Here is a 21,387-nt window from a genome sequence, read left to right as displayed (position 1 = left end):
TAAGGAAACGTGCCCAAGGTTTCCCCCTGTCTGGAATTGAACCCAGGTGTCTCGCTTGCAAGGTGAGTAGTTTAACCACTGAGCTACAGGACTCCGCAGTCCTATAGGATCTCCAGGATCCTACAGGATCTCCAAGCTTTGGCTCACTAATCTTTGCCCATTAAACTCTGGAATTAGGAAATAGGATGGGTCCCTCCAGGGAGAGAATGTGTATTCCATTCCGTAGAGAATTTTCCATGTGTAAAAGACATACATATATGGAAGTCTCAGTCTGGTATGGGGATGCGTTTTCACATGTATCAGATATGCGGCTGAACCCGCAAAATGTACATTCACAAATGTGTTACATGGAATCCATCTCCCATTCACTGAAACCTGATATCTGATGTGCCAGTGTTGAATGTTGATTCTGAAGCCTTGAATCATGACTATCACCACATAGCACACACTTCACCGCCCATCAGCAGATTAACTCTACAAAATAACTCATAAACTAACACATGACTACTCTGAAGCCTGCAATTTACCTTAATTTCATTAATATAGAGACGGTGGATATCTGGTCTGAAGAGGCACAATCCGCTTACTGTGTTGGGTGTGCTGCCACCTTGTGGTCGCGTATATAGACGTAAAGTAACACAAGTAAAGCTTTGAACATCACAACATTATTCCCTTTACACAGAGGGTGGTTGGCATATAACGTGATCTGCCATAAACCATAGCTGAAGCACATCCCACATTATATTTTAGGAAAAGTCAAGCCTGGAAAAAGAGAAATATTGAGGTATATGTGCAGTGAGCAGGAGAGTGCGATTAGAATAAGTGCCTTAATATAGAGCAAAACACCAGTGCAGCCTTAGTGAGCTAATTGGTGTGTTTCTATGCTGTAACATTCTGTGATTCTATAACTTATGCCACAGATCAAGACGGGCCAAGTCACTATGCACTTCCTGGTATTTTCTTTAATCTATTTCCTTGTGAAAGGTCCAAGTATAAAAAATTAAAAGTAAATATGCCTTTAAATCTTTTGCTTGGTGCAAGTCTATGAAAGCCTTTCCACCTTCCTGTCGCAGCTCTGCTTAACGGAGGCAGATTTCGAGCAGAGGGGGAACTGACCACAAAGACACACATATTTAAACCAGTCAACAAGTTCTCAGTTCTGCAAAGAAAAATAAGTAGAGGGAATGGATATAAAGCAATTCATAGAAAAGCTGATTAAAACAAGAATTACAACATCAAAGACAGAACAGAATTTGCAACAAATAATCACGAATTAACAATCTGTAACAATAATTTTCTGGGTCCCTCATATAGTTTCCATTTTTATTGACACACGTTCATATAAGATGAGATCTACGATATTACTAAGATTGAAAGGAATAGGAGAGAGTAAGATAATGTAAGAATTGATGATTATGTGACCCCCCCCAAGCTTGAATTGTATCAGTTGCAGAGGGCAGGAGGGGGCGTTTGAAAGAGGTAAAACATTCGCTGTATTAACATTTGTGACTAATGTCTAATGGAATTTCACTCTGACAGTAGGTCAGTTTGGTTGGTGTCCCCAAGTGTGTGTGTGAGGTTTCCCAAACTGATATCAACGAAAATTATATCAATCCCAAATCCTCTGTCAAATAAATATGTTTCTATCAATAGCTCTTGGTATGATTTGTTGTCAATCTGCTGCTCGACTGGTCAGGGTATAACTTCCATATCATGTTGCTATGTATCTAATCCCTTCATAAGTAACTGTTGGTCAGTGTGTAGTGGCTGCCTTTGTAGGCAAACTCAAACCCATAAGCAGCAGCAAGTTCCCGGACACAGCAGTAACTAAAGAACAAGTTTGACCAGGGCAGAGAGAATATTTTTTATTGATAGTGTTTTAATATTTGTAGTGTCCATTTGAATGAGGCAAGGGAACTCGGTTGAACATCTTACCCCAACGAGAGTACCTCTGATTATGTTCCGTTCCCCCAGTGTAAAGCAAGATTAGGAGCTCAAATCCTATGTGAATAAACTGCTATCAAATGATCCAAGTTATTAGAATAATGAATAAATGGCAAAGAGACAAAGTAAAGCTTCGAGTATTACGCTCTGAGGGGAGGAGGAAACAACCGCAAAACTGCTCTAATTGGTGCAAACGGGTTTGGATCTTTCCCACAGGAAGACGAGCCAACTGAGATGGTCAAATTGGCTTGAAGCTGTTCCTGGGCCACACATGGTATCAAACATGCTGAGGACAGGCTGTGTCTGTGTACTGACCGTCTTGCTGTCGCGTAAGTTTATCTGAATGCCATTCAGTAACCATCAGATTGTCAGAGAGAAAGAGAGTAAAATAACCTAATGATTGTTTTTGTCTTTCCAGTTGGCTGTGATGGCTTTACCTTGTCACAGCCCAGATCCATTATTGCGAAATCAGGATCAGTAGCGAGGATTACCTGTACAAAGAATAATATTGGCAATGACTATGTTCACTGGTACCGTGAAACTCCCGGGAAGGGACTGCAATGGATCCTCTATTACCACTCAGAAAATAAGAAAGAAAAATCGCCTGATTTAATCGGTTTTTCTGCTCAAAAAACTGTGGACTCGTGCACTCTCAGAATCAAAAGCCTCACCTCGGATGACAGTGGCATTTATTATTGTGGTGTCTGGGATTCACACAGCAGCTGCAAACACACAAGAGATCGTACAAAAACTTGTGGTTCACTCGGAAGCCAACACGGCTGCAGTTGGGTCTCACTGTATTGAGGGGGAGATTGTTAACTACAGCAGAGAGATCACAGTCTGGTCAATCCTGGTAGTTGTGGTCCAGAAACTGGGAAGAACTATAAAGAGGTCGTTGTGTTCATTGTGTTAAGCTGGAGAGAAAGAGTTAAAGGGGAACCTTATTTTATTCACTCAGACATTTTGTGCTTGTAAACACATCAAATCAATGATGAACACTTACACATGGAAACCTTAACAATTCCAGTTTGAAGGCGAAATTTTTGAAATCTCCATTCGGTGCAACTTACTAATTGTATGGTTAAACCCAACAAAGTTCACGCTTGGCTCCTGCTTACGCCTTCTGAGCTGCACAGTGGTGGGTGGATCAGTGCAGAATGTTTATGTTCACTGATACCGTGAGAATCCCGGGAAGGAGTTTCAATGGATTCTCTATTACCGCTCAGGAACTTGGAGGGAAACCTCACCTGCCTTTTCAGAGCGTCTCTCTGCTGTTAAAAGTGATCAGTCGTGCATTCTAACAATCATAAAACCCATCCAGGAGGACAGAGCCACCTATTATTGTGGCCTCTTGCATTCACACAGCCCTCCCAGACACACAAGGCATCGTCCAAAAAGTGGAGTCCTGTAGCTCAAAGGTTAGAGCACTCGCCTCACAAGCGAGAGAATTGGGTTTGGTTCTAGCGGGGCGGACCCCTGGGCAAGTTTCCTTACTCCACATGCCTGATGGTAATCCCTCAAGAAAATAAATAATTGGTAACTTCAATCCATGACTGTTTGTGGGACAATGCTGTATGCAATTGGCTGCTGCATTTCACCCAGAAATGTATAGTCAATTCACTTTACAGTATATTCCGTGAAGCACTAATAGACATGAGACGACTAATAGACATGAAAAGCACTTTATCAAATGCAAGGATTATTATTCTTATTAAAGTTGTCTTTCGCTAGAAGATCACCTCGCCTGCAGCTGGGTCTCAGTGTATTGAAGGGGAGATTGTTAACTGCAGCAGAGCTGGTAAAATCTGAAAGCACTTTAAACTATAATGTTGTTGTTGTTGTTTGTCAAAGTGTTTTTCAAGTGCAGTCCAGTGACTGTATTACATAAGTGAATAAGACAATCTATTCGCATTGCCATTGGCTCGAAAGATTCCATTGACTTTAACATGTTTTGTTCAAAATTAAATCCACGAAAGATCGCACTTACAGACCATAGTTACTTGCTCATTCCTCCGGAGAAGGTCGTTTTAAGTATCTGACATATCAGCTCTCTCTGATGGTAAATGGAAGATGGTGAAACCTATGTTTTCACTAACATTGTTGTGAATACTACTATAATTGTAAAATATAACCATAGACTCATGGCATATCAATTGTAACATAAACTCAATATTTTTGAAATGGAGGTTGAAATGTGTCTTAAAATCAAGTTCTGCCCAAAACCATTGTCGTAATCACCTGCCTCTGTCCTCACATCACTCCCAATACAGCCAAATCCCTCCTCCATGCATTTGTCCCCTCCAGACCTGATTTCCCCAAGGCCCTACTCACCATCATTACTCTCCAAAAATTATAGATCAGTCATAGCACAGTCTTTGCCAAAACAGGCTCTGTGAGACCATCAATGCCAGACTCCATAGCTGACACCCTATTCCCTAACAGAAGCACAAATGTTGTGGGTCTTGAACCCACAACCTTCTGTACCAGAATCTGTAGTTCTACAAAATGAGCCAATAGGTTACAAAATGGATAAAAGGCAAGAGGTAATGCTCAGCTTGAAGAGGTGGTGGGGGGAGGAGTAACATAACCGCAAACACTGCTTATTGGCATAAACAGGTTTAGACCATTCTCACTCAAGACAAATGCAGTGAGATGGTCAGATCCCCTTCAAGCTTTCCACATCACATCAGATATGTGGGGGGCAGGTTGTGTCTGTGTACTGTATGCATTGGTGTCACGTAAGTTTATTTATGTGCAATTTAATAATCATCACATCATCAGAGACAGTAAATGATGCTGATGATTTTATTTTCTGTTTCCAGTTGGCTGTGATGGTTTTACCTTGTCACAGCCCACATCCATGATCAATAATCAATGAAAAACAGCAAGGATTACCTGTACAATGCATGATAAATCGATGGGCGAAGACTATATTCACTGGTACCATGAGAAAGCGAGTAAGGGGCTTCAATGGATTCTCTACAACAAAGGAACTGAGAAAGAACATTCACCTGATTTTCCAATGCGTTTTTATGCTGATAAAAGTGGGGACTCGAATATTGTCACAATCATAAAAGTTAAGACGAATGACAGTGGCAACTATTATTGTGGTGTCTGGGATTCACACAGGACCTGCAGACACACAAGAGATTGTACAAAAACTTGATTTTCACTCGAGCCCACTCGGGTGCAGTTGGGTCTCAGTGTGTTGAGGGGGAGATTGTTAATTGCAGCTGAGAGAACACAGTCTGGTCAATTCTGAAAGCTGTGATCCAGAAACTGGGATGAACTATAAAGAGGGTGTTGCGTTCTTTTTATTAACAGGATCGAAAGAGTTATAGAGGAACGTTAATTTAGTCACTCTGACATTTTGCATCAGTGATAGATTGCACAACAATATTCACATTTTGGGTTTGAAAACGAATAAAATTCAATTACAAACAAAAAAAACCTAATCATTTCCCAAATAGGATAATTCCAGATTTGAATCAATGCCCTGTGGTTTTAATTTGCTGCATGTATTAATTTTAAAATTAATCCCAACAAAGGCCAGGACACCGGGATAAACTCCTTTCACTTTTTGAATTGTGCCTTGGGACCTTTGTTGTCCAACTGCACAAAGCAGACTGGAGCTTGGGATAATGTTTCATTTGAAGGATGGAACTTCCAACAATTCAGCACCGAATCAGTCAGCATAGACTATATCAGGTCCAAGTCCTGATATGGGGCTTGAACCCTCAACCTTCTTACTCAGAGGAAAGAGTGCTACCAATTGTACCAGGATGATAGTTAGATATTGAATTTTAAACATGTATCAGGCATACACCTCACTTCCTTTTTGAGTATCAAATGCGCTGTACTCCAGTCCGTGGATACAGGTTTTCTGTACGCTACTTCTGAAATACCAACCAGAGGAGAGTTTTTCTTTGTAAGAATCTTTGTGCCCATTGATGGAGGGATATCACCAGATCAAAAGGGAGTTTTAGCTGAAGAAGACCCAAGTTTTCTTAGCCGGGAGGATCACAGAGTTCCAGTGCCCTGCCTATGACCGAACGACAGTTCAATGGGAACAAAGACACTTCCCACTCAGCTCCTATTTACTCTGTAAGCCAAAGGCCTGACTGGTAGGGTGATCTTCGTTGGGCACGCTTGCGGGGTTTTGCTTTAAACGGCAAGTTATGTGGTTTTAGCTGGTTAAACTGCAGCAATGAGTCAACAGATACTCAGGATTGCCAAGCTTTGGCTCGCTAAACTGAGGCAATACTCTCTGGAATTAGGAAGTAGGGTGTTCCCTCCAAGGAGAGAGTGTGTACTCCATTCCAAAGAGAGGTTTCCATGTGTAAGAGACATACATACACAGAAATCTCAGTCTGGTATGGTGATGATTGTTTACAATTATCAGACATGTGGCTGACACTGCCCCACACCCGCCTCCCCCACAAAGTACATTCACCAAATTCTTGCATGGAATCCATCTCCCATTCACTGAGGCCTGGTCTCTGATGTGGCAATATTGAATGTTGATTTTGAAGCCTTGAATCATGACTATCACCCCATGGCACAGATTTCAATGCTCCTCAGCAGATCAACAATACAAAATAACTCATAGGCCACCATATAACTACTCTGAGTCCTACAATTTACTTTCATTTCACTGATATAGAAATGGTGGCTATCTGGTCTGAAGAGGCACTATACACCAACTGTGTTGGGTGTGCTGCCACCTTGTGGTCGTGTATCCAGATGTAAAGTAACTCAAGTAACGCTTTAAACATCACAACGTTACTCCCTTTACACAGAGGATGGTTGGCACGTAAAATCATCTGCCATAAACCATAGTTGAAGAATATCCCATATTATATTTAAGAAAACGTAAAGACTGGAAAAAGAGAAATATTGAGGAGTATGTGCAGTGAGCAGGAGAGTGCGATTAGAATAAGTGCCTTAATATAGAGCAAAACACCAGTGCAGCCTTAGTGAGCTAATTGGTGTGTTTCTATGCTGTAACATTCTGTGATTCTATAACACAGATCAAGACGGGCCAAGTCACTATGCACTTCCTGGTATGTTCTGTTAATCTATTTTCTAGTGAACGGATCAATAATAAAAAATAAGTAAATATGCCTTTAAATCTTTTGCTTGGTGGAAGTCTATGAAAGCCTTTCAACATTCCTGGCGCAGCTCTGCTTAACGGAGGCAGATTTCGAACATGGGGCGAACTGACCACAAAGACACACATTTTTAAATCAGTCAATAAGTTCCAAGTGCTCTAAAGCAAAACAAGCAGGGGGAATGGGTGTAAAACAATTAACAGAAAAACTGATTAAAACAGGACTTACGACATCAAAGACGTTCTGCGGAACAGAATTTGCAACAAATAATCACGAATTAACAATCTGTAACAATCATTTTCCGGGTCATTTGTATCGTTTCCATTTTTATTGCGACACGTTCATAGAGGATGAGATTTAGGGCACGAGTAAGGTTGAAAAGAATAGGAGAAAGGAAGATAATGTGAGAATTGATGATTACGTGACCCCCCAAGCTTGAATTGTATTAGTTGTAGAGGGCAGGAGGGAGTGTTTGAAAGAAGTAAAACATTTGCTGTATTAACATTTTTGACTAATGTCCAAAGGAATTCCACTTTGACAGTAGGTCATTATGGTTGGTGTCCCCAAGTGTGTGTGAGGTTTCGCAAAGTGATATCAATGAAAATTATATCAACACCAAATCCTCTGTAGAATCAAAATGTTTCTATCAATAGCTCTTGGTATGAATTGTTGTCAATCTGCTGCTGGGCTGGTCAGGGTATAACTTCCATATCATGTTGCTATGTATCTAATCCCTTCATAAGTAACTGTTGGTCAGTGTGCAGTGGCTGCCTTTGTAGGCAAACTCAAACCCATTTCCACCAGCAAGTTCCCGAACACAAAGAGCAATCTTGGCCAGGGCAGAGAGAAAAGCTTTGTTATTGAAAGAGTCATAATATTTCTAGTGGCAACCTGAATGAGGCAATGGGACATCGATTGAACATCTCACCCCCAAAGACAGTACCTCTGACCGTGCTCTGTTCCCCCATTGCAAAACAAGATTAGGAGCTCAAATCCTGTGGGAGTAAAGTTCTATCAAATGAGCCAAGTTATTAGAATAATGAATAAATGGCAAAGAGACAAAGTAAAGCTTCGAGTATTATGCTCTGAGGGGAGGAGGAAACAACCACAAAACTGCTCTAATTGGTGCAAACGGGTTTGGATCTTTCCCACAGGAAGACGAGCCAACTGAGATGGTCAAATTGGCTTGAAGCTGTTCCTGGGCCACACATGGTATCAAACATGCTGAGGACAGGCTGTGTCTGTGTACTGACCGTCTTGCTGTCGCGTAAGTTTATCTGAATGCCATTCAGTAACCATCAGATTGTCAGAGAGAAAGAGAGTAAAATAACCTAATAATTGTTTATGTCTTTCCAGTTGGCTGTGATGGCTTTACCTTGTCACAGCCCAGATCCACGATCGGCAAATTAGGAAAGATAGCGAGGATTACCTGTACAAAGAATAATATTGGCAATGACTACATTCACTGGTACCGTGAAACTCCCGGGAAGGGACTGCAATGGATCCTCTATTACCACGCAGAAGATAAGAAAGAAAACTCGCCGGATTTTCCGCGTTTTTCTGCTCATAAAAGTGGGGACTCGTGCACTCTCAGAATCATAAGACTCACCTCGATTGACAGTGGCATTTATTATTGTGGTGTCTGGGATTCACACAGCAGCTGCAGACGCACAAGAGATCGCACAAAAACTTGTGTTTCACTCGGAAGCCAACACGGCTGCAGTTGGGTCTCAGTGTATTGAGGGGGAGATTGTTAACTGCAGCAGAGAGATCACAGTCTGGTCAATCCTGATAGTTGTGGTCCAGAAACTGGGAAGAACTATATAGAGGGCGTTGTGTTCATTGCATTAAGCAGAAGGGAAAGAGTTAAAGGGGAACCTTATTTTATTCACTCAGATATTTTCTACTTTTAAACACATCAAATCAATAACAAACACTTACACATGGAAACTTACTAATTGTAAGGTTAAACCCAACAAAGTTCACGCTCGGCTCCTGCTCACGCCTTCTGAGTTGCACTGTAAACTATAACATGTCAATTCTGCTTGATGGGAGTTGAAAAATCATGAAACGTTTTTTCACTTAAAAAAAAATTAAATCCTCGATTTAGAACCAGATGAGGAATTTCTCCCAATAACTGCCCTCCATATAAAACTGATGCAACAAAAGAGTAAATGGCCCCAGATATCGTGTGGTCTGAAGAGATCGGTGTGGGGGAGGGGAGAAACACAACCACACAACAACGCTATTTGGCAGAAAGAGGTTTGGATCATTCCCACAGCGAGAAGCGTGAGGTGAAGTGATCCGATCCGCTTCAAACTGTCTCTGGTCCACACATCACATCAGATATGTGGGGTTGTGTCTCTGTGCTGAGTGTCCTGGTGACACGTAAGTTTTTCTGGATGCAATTAAAGGTTTATCACATTATCAAAGAGTAAAATAAAATAAGGAATTGTTTTTGTCTTTCCAGTGGGCTGTGATGGTCTTTCCTTGACGCAGCCCGGATCCATGGTCAAGAAAACCGGCAGAACAGTAGAGATGACCTGCACTCTGGCGGGTGCATCAATGCAGAATGTGTATGTTCACTGGTACCATGGGAATCCCGGGAAGGAGTTTCAGTGGATTCTCTATTAGGGCTCAGAAAGTCAGATGAAAACCTCACCTGCCTTTTCAGAGCGTTTCTCTGCTGTTAAAAGTGGTCAGTTGTGCATTCTAACAATCATAAAACCCGTCCAGGAAGACAGAGCCACCTATTACTGTGGGCTCTGGCATTCACACAGCCCTCCCAGACACACAATCGTACAAACAGTGGAGTCCTGGAGCTCAGTGGTTAGAGCACTCACCTCTCAAGCGACGGAATTGGGTTCGATTCCTGGTGGGACAAAACCTTCGGCAAGTTTCCTTACTCCACAAGTCTGATAATAATCCCTCAAGAAAAGAAAAAATAAATTGGTCACTTCAATCCATGACTGTTTGTGGGACATGGCTTTGTGCAATTGTCTGTTGGGTTTCGCCCACAAGTATACAGTCAATTCACTTTACAGTATATTCTGTGAAGCGGTTTGAGCCATCTAGAAGACGCGAAAAGTGCTTTACCAAATGCAAGAATTATTATTATTAAAGTTGCCTTTCTCTAGAAGATCACTTCGGCTGCAGCTGTGTCTCAGTGTATTGAAGGGGAGATTGTTAACTGAAGCAGAGGGAAAACAACCTGGTAAAATCTGAAGGCCCTTCAAAAATATAATCTTGTTGTTTGTCAAAGTGTTTTTCAAGTGCAGTCCAGTAACTGTATTACAGAAGTGAATAACATAATGTATGTGCATTGCCATTGGCTTTGAAGGATTCTATTGACTGTAAAATGTGTTGTTCAAAATTAAATCTACTGAAGGTCGCATTTACAGATGACAGTCTCCTGCTCATTCCTCCAGAGATGCACGTTTTAAGTATCTGACATATCAGTTCTCTCTGATGGTAAATGAAAGATGGTGAAACCTATGTTTTCTTTGTTGTGCATACTGCTATATTTGTAAAATATAACTACAGCCTCATGGCGTATCAGTTGTAACATGAATTCAATATTATTGTAATAGAGGTTGAAATGTGTCTTAAAATCAAGTTCTGCTGAAGACCATTGTCTTAATCACCTGCCTCTGTCCTCACATCACTCCCAATACAGCCAAATCCCTCCTCCACGCATTTGTCCCCTCCAGACCTGATTTCCCTAAGGCCCTACTCACCATCATTACTCTCCAAAAATTATAGATCAGTCATAGCACAGTCTTTGCCAAAACAAGCTCTGTGAGACCATCAATGCCAGACTCCATAGCTGACACCCTATTCCCTAACAGAAGTGCAAATGCTGCAGGTCTTGAAACCACAACCTTTTGACGCGGAACCTGAGTGTTGCCAAATGAGCCAATATGTTAGAAAATGAATAATTGGCAAAGGTACTGCCCAGCTTGAGGTGGTGGGGGGAGGGGTAACATAACGGCAAACACTGCTTATTGGCACAAACAGGGTTAGATGCAATTGAATGATCATCACATTATCAGAGATAGTAAATGATTTTATTTTCTGTTTCCAGTTGGCTGTGATGGTTTTACCTTGTCACAGCCCAGATCCATGAACAATAATCGAAGAAGAACAGCAGTGATTACCTGTACAATGCATGATAAATCGATGGGCAATGACTATGTTCACTGCTACCATGGCATACATGTATGGAACTCTCAGTCTGGTATGGTGATGAGTTGTCATATGTATCAGACATGTGGCTAACCCATCCTCCCAAAAAAAGAATTAAATAACTCATAAGCCAACACATGATTACTCTGAGTCCTACAATTTACTTTCATTAATATCGAGTTGATGGCTATCTGTCTCAAGTATGCATACACATACTGTGTGGGGTGGGCGGCCACCTGGGGTCGTGTATGAAGCCGTAAATTAATATAAGTAACACTTTAAACATCACAACCTTATTCCCTTTACACGGTGGTGGGGGGTGGGGTGTTGCCATATAAAATGTCATGCCTCAACCATTGCTGACGCACAGCCTATATTATAGATTAAAAAAACGTAAAGCCTGAAGAAGAGATATATTGAGGTGTATGTGGAGTGAGCAGCAGAATGTGAAATAGTAAAGCTTTGAGTATTACGCTCTGAGGGGAGGAGGAAACAACCACAAAACGGCTCTAATTGGTGCAAACGGGTTTGGATCTTTCCCACAGGAAGACGAGCCAACTGAGATGGTCAAATTGGTTTGAAGCTGCTCCTGGGCCACACATGGTATCAAACATGCTGAGGACAGGCTGTGTCTGTGTACTGACCGTCTTGCTGTCGCGTAAGTTTATCTGAATGCCATTCAGTAACCATCAGATTGTCAGAGAGAGAAAGTAAAATAAACTAATGATTGTTTTTGTCTTTCCAGTTGGCTGTGATGGCTTTACCTTGTCACAGCCCTTATCCATGATCGTCAAATCAGGAAAGGCAGTTAAGATTACCTGTACAAAGAATAATATTGGCAATGACTATGTTCACTGGTACCGTGAAACTCCCGGGAAGGGACTGCAATGGATCCTCTATTACCACTCAGGAAATAAGAAAGAAAACTCGCCTGATTTTCCCGGTTATTCAGCTCAAAAAACTGTGGACTCATGCACTCTCAGAATCAAAAGCCTCACCTCGGGTGACAGTGGCATTTATTATTGTGGTGTCTGGGATTCACACAGCAGCTGCAGACACACAAGAGATCGTACAAAAACTTCCCTTTCACTCGGAAGCCAACACGGCTGCAGTTGGGTCTCAGTGTATTGAGGAGGAGACTGTAAACTGCAGCAGAGAGATCACAGTCTGGTCAATCCTGATAGTTGTTGTCCAGAAACTGGGAAGAACTATAAAGAGGGAGTTGTGTTCATTGTATTAAGTAGGAGGGAAAGAGTTAAAGAGGAACTTTATTTTAGTCACTCAGATATTTTGTACTTGTAAACACAGCAAATCAATAACAAACACTTACACGTGGAAACCTTAACAATTCCAGTTTGAAGGCGAAATTTTTGAAATCTCCATTCGGTGCAACTTACTAATTGTAAAGTTAAACCCAACAAAGTTCACGCTCGGCTCCTGCTCACGCCTTCTGAGTTGCACTGTAAACTATAACATGTCAATTCTGCTTGATGGGAGATGAAAAATCATGAAAAGTTTTTTCACTTAAAAAAAATCTAAATCCTCGATTTAGAACCAGATGAGGAGTTTCTCCCAATAACTACCCTCCATATAAAACTGATGCAACAAAAGAGTAAATGGCCCCAGATATCGTGTGGTCTGAAGAGATCGGTGTGGGGGAGGGGAGAAACACAACCACACAAAAACGCTATTTGGCAGAAAGAGGTTTGGATCATTCCCACAGCGAGAAGCGTGAGGTGAAGTGATCCGATCCGCTTCAAACTGTCTCTGGTCCACACATCACATCAGATATGTGGGGTTGTGTCTCTGTGCTGAGTGTCCTGGTGACACGTAAGTTTTTCTGGATGCAATTAAAGGATTATCACATTATCAGAGAGTAAAATAAAATAAGGAATTGTTTTTGTCTTTCCAGTGGGCTGTGATGGTCTTTCCTTGACGCAGCCCGGATCCATGGTCAAGAAAACCGGCAGAACAGTAGAGATGACCTGCACTCTGGCGGGTGCATCAATGCAGAATGTGTATGTTCACTGGTACCATGGGAATCCCGGGAAGGAGTTTCAGTGGATTCTCTATTAGGGCTCAGAAAGTCAGATGAAAACCTCACCTGCCTTTTCAGAGCGTTTCTCTGCTGTTAAAAGTGGTCAGTTGTGCATTCTAACAATCATAAAACCCGTCCAGGAAGACAGAGCCACCTATTACTGTGGGCTCTGGCATTCACACAGCCCTCCCAGACACACAATCGTACAAACAGTGGAGTCCTGGAGCTCAGTGGTTAGAGCACTCACCTCTCAAGCGACGGAATTGGGTTCGATTCCTGGTGGGACAAAACCTTCGGCAAGTTTCCTTACTCCACAAGTCTGATAATAATCCCTCAAGAAAAGAAAAAATAAATTGGTCACTTCAATCCATGACTGTTTGTGGGACATGGCTTTGTGCAATTGTCTGTTGGGTTTCGCCCACAAGTATACAGTCAATTCACTTTACAGTATATTCTGTGAAGCGGTTTGAGCCATCTAGAAGACGCGAAAAGTGCTTTACCAAATGCAAGAATTATTATTATTAAAGTTGCCTTTCTCTAGAAGATCACTTCGGCTGCAGCTGTGTCTCAGTGTATTGAAGGGGAGATTGTTAACTGAAGCAGAGGGAAAACAACCTGGTAAAATCTGAAGGCCCTTCAAAAATATAATCTTGTTGTTTGTCAAAGTGTTTTTCAAGTGCAGTCCAGTAACTGTATTACAGAAGTGAATAACATAATGTCTGTGCATTGCCATTGGCTTTGAAGGATTCTATTGACTGTAAAATGTGTTGTTCAAAATTAAATCTACTGAAGGTCGCATTTACAGATGACAGTCTCCTGCTCATTCCTCCAGAGATGCACGTTTTAAGTATCTGACATATCAGTTCTCTCTGATGGTAAATGAAAGATGGTGAAACCTATGTTTTCTTTGTTGTGCATACTGCTATATTTGTAAAATATAACTACAGCCTCATGGCGTATCAGTTGTAACATGAATTCAATATTATTGTAATAGAGGTTGAAATGTGTCTTAAAATCAAGTTCTGCTGAAGACCATTGTCTTAATCACCTGCCTCTGTCCTCACATCACTCCCAATACAGCCAAATCCCTCCTCCACGCATTTGTCCCCTCCAGACCTGATTTCCCTAAGGCCCTACTCACCATCATTACTCTCCAAAAATTATAGATCAGTCATAGCACAGTCTTTGCCAAAACAAGCTCTGTGAGACCATCAATGCCAGACTCCATAGCTGACACCCTATTCCCTAACAGAAGTGCAAATGCTGCAGGTCTTGAAACCACAACCTTTTGACGCGGAACCTGAGTGTTGCCAAATGAGCCAATATGTTAGAAAATGAATAATTGGCAAAGGTACTGCCCAGCTTGAGGTGGTGGGGGGAGGGGTAACATAACGGCAAACACTGCTTATTGGCACAAACAGGGTTAGATGCAATTGAATGATCATCACATTATCAGAGATAGTAAATGATTTTATTTTCTGTTTCCAGTTGGCTGTGATGGTTTTACCTTGTCACAGCCCAGATCCATGAACAATAATCGAAGAAGAACAGCAGTGATTACCTGTACAATGCATGATAAATCGATGGGCAATGACTATGTTCACTGCTACCATGGCATACATGTATGGAACTCTCAGTCTGGTATGGTGATGAGTTGTCATATGTATCAGACATGTGGCTAACCCATCCTCCCAAAAAAAGAATTAAATAACTCATAAGCCAACACATGATTACTCTGAGTCCTACAATTTACTTTCATTAATATCGAGTTGATGGCTATCTGTCTCAAGTATGCATACACATACTGTGTGGGGTGGGCGGCCACCTGGGGTCGTGTATGAAGCCGTAAATTAATATAAGTAACGCTTTAAACATCACAATCTTATTCCCTTTACACGGTGGTGGGGGGTGGGGTGTTGCCATATAAAATATCATGCCTCAACCATTGCTGACGCACAGCCTATATTATAGATTAAAAAAATGTAAAGCCTGAAGAAGAGATATATTGAGGTGTATGTGGAGTGAGCAGCAGAATGTGAAATAGTAAAGATTTGAGTATTACGCTCTGAGGGGAGGAGGAAACAACCACAAAACGGCTCTAATTGGTGCAAACGGGTTTGGATCTTTCCCACAGGAAGACGAGCCAACTGAGATGGTCAAATTGGCTTGAAGCTGTTCCTGGGCCACACATGGTATCAAACATGCTGAGGACAGGCTGTGTCTGTGTACTGACCGTCTTGCTGTCGCGTAAGTTTATCTGAATGCCATTCAGTAACCATCAGATTGTCAGAGAGAGAGAGTAAAATAACCTAATGATTGTTTTTGTCTTTCCAGTTGGCTGTGATGGCTTTACCTTGTCACAGCCCAGATCCATTATCGCGAAATCAGGATCAGTAGCGAGGATTACCTGTACAAAGAATAATATTGACAATGACTATGTTCACTGGTACCGTGAAAATCCCGGGAAGGGGCTGCAATGGATCCTCTATTACCACTCAGGAAATAAGAAAGAAAACTCGCCTGATTTTCCCAGTTTTTCTGCTCAAAAAATTGTGGACTCGTGCACTCTCAGAATCAAAAGCCTCACCTCGGGTGACAGTGGCATTTATTATTGTGGTGTCTGGGATTCACACAGCAGCTGCAGACACACAAGAGATCGTACAAAAACGTCCCTTTCACTCGGAAGCCAACACGGCTGCAGTTGGTTCTCAGTGTATTGAGGAGGAGACTGTTAACTGCAGCAGAGAGATCACAGTCTGGTCAATCCTGATAGTTGTGGTCCAGAAACTGGGAAGAACTATAAAGAGGGCGTTGTGTTCATTGTATTAAGTAGGAGGGAAAGAGTTAAAGAGGAACTTTATTTTAGTCACTCAGATATTTTGTACTTGTAAATACAGCAAATCAATAACAAACACTTACACGTGGAAACCTTAACAATTCCAGTTTGAAGGCGAATTTTTTGAAATCTCCATTCGGTGCAACTTACTAATTGTATGGTTAAACCCAACAAAGTTCACGCTCGGCTCCTGCTTACGCCTTCTGAGTTGCACTGTAAACTATAACATGTCAATTCTGCTTGATGGGAGATGAAAAATCATGAAACGTTTTTTCACTTNAAAAAAAATCTGAATCCTCGATTTAGAACCAGATGAGGAATTTCTCCCAATAACTGCCCTCCATATAAAACTGATCCAACAAGAGAGTAAATGGCCCCAGATATCGTGTGGTCTGAAGAGATCGGTGTGGGGGAGGGGAGAAACACAACCACACAACAACCCTATTAGGCAGAAAGAGGTTTGGATCATTCCCACAGCGAGAAACGTGAGGTGAAGTGATCCGATCCGCTTCAAACTGTCTCTGGTCCACACATCACATCAGATATGTGGGGTTGTGTCTCTGTGCTGAGTGTCCTGGTGACACGTAAGTTTTTCTGTATGCAATTAAAGGATTATCACATTATCAAAGAGTAAAATAAAATAAGGAATTGTTTTTGTCTTTCCAGTGGGCTGTGATGGTCTTTCCTTGACGCAGCCCGGATCCATGGTCAAGAAAACCGGCAGAACAGTAGAGATGACCTGCACTCTGGCGGTGCATCAATGCAGAATGTGTATGTTCACTGGTACCGTGGGAATCCCGGGAAGGAGTTTCAGTGGATTCTCTATTACCGCTCAGAAAGTCAGACGGAAACCTCACCTGCCTTTTCAGAGCGTTTCTCTGCTGTTAAAAGTGGTCAGTTGTGCATTCTAACAATCATAAAACCCGTCCAGGAGGACACAGCCACCTATTACTGTGGGCTCTGGCATTCACACCGCCCTCCCAGACACACAAGGCATCGTACAAAAAGTTGCCTTTCACAAGATCACCTCGGCTGCAGCTGGGACTGTGTATTGAAGGGCAGATTGTTAACTGCAGCAGAGAAAACAATCTGATGATATCGCCCAAATATCACATCTCAAAACGTTTCTCAAAGGGTTTTTACTGTGAAGTCCTGTGTCTATTATATAAGTGAATACGACAATATATTTGCATTGCCATTGGCTTCTATGGATTCCATTGACTGTAACATGTTTGCTCAAAATGAAATCCACTAAAGATCGCACTTACAGATCAGTTTCTTGCTCATTTTTCTGGAGAATCAAATTTTAAGTATCGTGACATATTAGTTCTCTCTGATGGTAAATCGAAGATGGTGAAACATGTGTTTTCACTAACAGCTTTCTGTGTTGTGAATGCTGCTATATTTGTAAAAATATAACCATGGCCTCATGGATTATCAGTTGTACCAAAGCAAGCTCTGTGAGACCATCAATGCCAGACTCCATGGATGATATCCTGTTGTCTAACAGAAGTACAAATGCTGTGGTTCTTGAACCCACAACCTTCTGTACCAGAACCTGCAGTGCTGCCAAATGAGCCAATATGTTAATAAAATGAATAATTGGCAATAGGTGATGCTCAGTTTGAAGAAGTCGTGGGGGGAGGGGTAACATAACCGCAAACACTGCTTATTGGCACAAATAGGTTTAGACCATTCTCACTCAAGAGGAACGCAGTGAGATGGTCAGATCCCCTTCAAGCTTTTCACATCAGATATGCGGGGGGCAGGTTGTGTCTGTGTGCTGTGTGCTCTGGTGTCACGTAAGTTTATCTGAATGCAATTTAATGATCATCACATTATCAGTGACAGTAAATGATGCTGATGATTTTATTTTCTGTTTCCATTTGGCTGTGATGGTTTTACCTTGTCACAGCCCAGATCCATGATCAATAATCAAGGAAGAACAGCAAGGATTACCTGTACAATGCATGGGAAATCGATGGGCAACGACTATGTTCACTGGTACCTTGGGAATCCCGGGAAGGAGCTTCAATGGATTCTCTACAACGCAGGAACTAAGACAGAAAACTCGCCTGATTTTCCATTGCGTTTTTCTGCTGATAAAAGTGGGGACTCGAGTATTCTTACAATCATAAAAGTTAAGCCGAATGACAGTGGCATTTATTATTGTGGTGTCTGGGATTCACACAGCAGCTGCAGACTCACAAGAGATCGCACAAAAACTTGCCTTTACTCAGAAGCCAACACGGCTGCAGTTGGGTCTCAGTGTATTGAGGAGGAGATTGTTAACTGCAGCAGAGAGATCACAGTCTGGTCAATCCTGATAGTTGTGGACCAGAAACTAGGAAAAACTATTTAGAGGGCGTTGTGTTCATTATATTAACAGGATGGAAAGAGTTACAGAGGAACCTTATTTTGGTCACTCAGACATTTTACACCTATGGTAGATTGCGCAACAATAATCACATGGTGGGCGTGCACATAAAAAAATAAAAAAAAATAAAAAAAAAACATGAAAAACGGAATCGTTTCCCAAATAGGATAATTCCAGCTTTGAAACAACACGATTGTATTTCAATTGGCTGCATGTATTAATTATAAGATTAAATCCCTACGAAGGCAGGACACCGAGATTAACCCCATTCACTTTTTGAATAGTGCCTTGGGATCAAACCGACAAAATAACTCATAAACAACACATGACTACTCTCCTACAATTTACTTTAATTTCACTGATATAGAGATGGTGGATATCTGGTCTGAAGAGGCTCTATCCACTTTCTGTGATGGGTTTGCTGCCACCTTGTGGTCGTGTATCCAGACGTAAAGTAACACAAGTAACTCTTTAAACATCACAACTTTACTCCCTTTACACAGAGGGTGGTTGGCAAGCAACATGATCTGCCATAAACCATAGTTGAAGCACAGCCCATATTATGCTTAAAAAAAGTCAAGCCTGGAAAAAAGGAAATATTGAGGCGTATGTTCAGTGAGCAGGAGAGTGCGATTAGAATAAGTGCCTTAATATAGAGCAAAACACCAGTGCAGCCTTAGTGAGCTAATTGGTGTGTTTCTATGCTGTCACATTCTGTGATTCTATAACTTATGCCACAGATCAAGACTGGCCAAGTCACTATGCACTTCCTGGTATGTTCAGTTAATCGATTTCCTCGTAAAAGGTCCAAGTATAAAAAATTACAAGTAAGTATGCCTTTAAATCTTTTGCTTGGTGCAAGTCTATGAAAGCCTTTCCACCTTCCTGTCGCAGCTCTGCTTAACGGAGGCAGATTTCGAGCAGAGGGCGAACTGACTATAAAGACACACATATTTAAACCAGTCAACAAGTTCTCAGTTCTGCAAAGAAAAATAAGTAAAGGGAATGGGTGTAAAGCAAGTCATAGAAACGCTGATTAAAACAGGAATTACAACATCAAAGACGTTCTGTTGAACAGAATTTGCAACAAATAATCACGAATTAACAAGCTGTAATAATAATTTTCTGGGTCCCTCATATAGTTTCCATTTTTATTGACATACGTTCATATAAGATGAGATCTACGGTACTACTAAGGTTGAAAGGAATAGGAGAGAGTAAGATAATGTGAGAGTTGATGATTATGTGACCCCCCCCTCCCAAGCTTGAATTGTATCAGTTGCAGAGGGCAGGAGGGGGCGTTTGAAAGAGGTAAAACATTTGCTGTATTAACATTTGTGACTAATGTCTAATGGAATTTCACTCTGACAGTAGGTCAGTTTGGTTGGTGTCCCCAAGTGTGTGTGTGAGGTTTCCCAAACTGATATCAACGAAAATTATATCAATCCCAAATCCTCTGTCAAATAAATATGTTTCCATCAATAGCTCTTGGTATGATTTGATGTCAATCTGCTGCTGGACTGGTCAGGGAATAACTTCCATATCATAATGCTTTGCACATATTGCCTTCATAAATAACTGTTGTTCAGTGTGCAGTGGCTGCCTTTGTAGGCAAACTCAAACCCATTTGCACCAGCAAGTTCCCGAACACAAAGAGCAATCTTGGCCAGGGCAGAGAGAAAAGCTTTGTTATTGAAAGTGTCATAATATTTCTAGTGGCAACCTGAATGAGGCAATGGGACATCGATTGAACATCTCACCCCCAAAGACAGTACCTCTGACCGTGCTCTGTTCCCCCATTGCAAAACAAGATTAGGAGCTCAAATCCTGTGGGAGTAAAGTTCTATCAAATGATCCAAGTTATTAGAATAATGAATAAATGGCAAAGCGACAAAGTAAAGCTTCGAGTATTACGCTCTGAGGGGAGGAGGAAACAACCGCAAAACGGCTCTAATTGGTGCAAACGGGTTTGGATCTTTCCCACAGGAAGACGAGCCAACTGAGATGGTCAAATTGGCTTGAAGCTGTTCCTGGGCCACACATGGTATCAAACATGCTGAGGACAGGCTGTGTCTGTGTACTGACCGTCTTGCTGTCGCGTAAGTTTATCTGAATGCCATTCAGTAACCATCAGATTATCAGAGAGCGAGAGAGAGAAAGAGAGTAAAATAACCTAATGATTGTTTTTGTCTTTCCAGTTGGCTGTGATGGCTTTACCTTGTCACAGCCCAGATCCATGATCGTCAAATTAGGAAAGGTAGCGAGGATTACCTGTACAAAGAATAATATTGGCAATGACTACGTTCACTGGTACCGTGAAACTCCCGGGAAGGGACTGCAATGGATCCTCTATTACCACTCAGAAGATAAGACAGATATATCGCCTGATTTTTCGCGTTTTTCTGCTGATAAAAGTGGGGACTCGTGCACTCTCATAATCATAAGACCCACCTCGGATGACAGTGGCATTTATTATTGTGGTGTCTGGGATTCACACAGCAGCTGCAGACACACAAGAGATCGTACAAAAACTTGCCTTTCACTCGGAAGCCAACACGGCTGCAGTTGGGTCTCAGTGTATTGAGGGAGAAAATGTTAACTGCAGCAGAGAGATCACAGTCTGGTCAATCCTGACAGTTGTGGTCCAGAAACTGAGAACTATACAACGGGCTTTGCGCTCATTGTATTAAGTAGGAGGGAATGCGATCAAGGGGGACCTTATTTTAGTCACTCAGACATTTTGCACCTTTGGTAGATTGCACAACAATAATCACATGGTGGGCGTGTAAATAAATAAAATTCAGTTAAAAACATGAAAAACGTAATCGTTTCCAAAATAGGATAATTCCAGCTTTGAAACAACACGATTGAATTTCAATTGGCTGCATATAATATA

At 41.6% G+C, this 21,387-nt stretch overlaps 1 gene segment (V, D, J or C); it reads left to right on the top strand.

The window, feature by feature from the left end:
* Positions 1 to 20,532: 20,532 nt before the first annotated feature.
* Positions 20,533 to 21,075, top strand: LOC121852917. The segment is given in 2 exon segments: positions 20,533 to 20,590; positions 20,690 to 21,075. Coding segments are annotated over 2 exon segments (444 nt in total).
* The last annotated feature ends 312 nt before the right edge of the window (positions 21,076 to 21,387 follow it).

This window comes from Callorhinchus milii, unplaced genomic scaffold, assembly GCF_018977255.1.
Source record: "Callorhinchus milii isolate IMCB2004 unplaced genomic scaffold, IMCB_Cmil_1.0 Scaffold2, whole genome shotgun sequence".
Taxonomy (NCBI): domain Eukaryota; kingdom Metazoa; phylum Chordata; class Chondrichthyes; order Chimaeriformes; family Callorhinchidae; genus Callorhinchus; species Callorhinchus milii.
The sequence above is the reverse complement of the archived record's forward strand: the minus strand, read 5'-3'. Positions and strand labels throughout refer to the sequence as shown.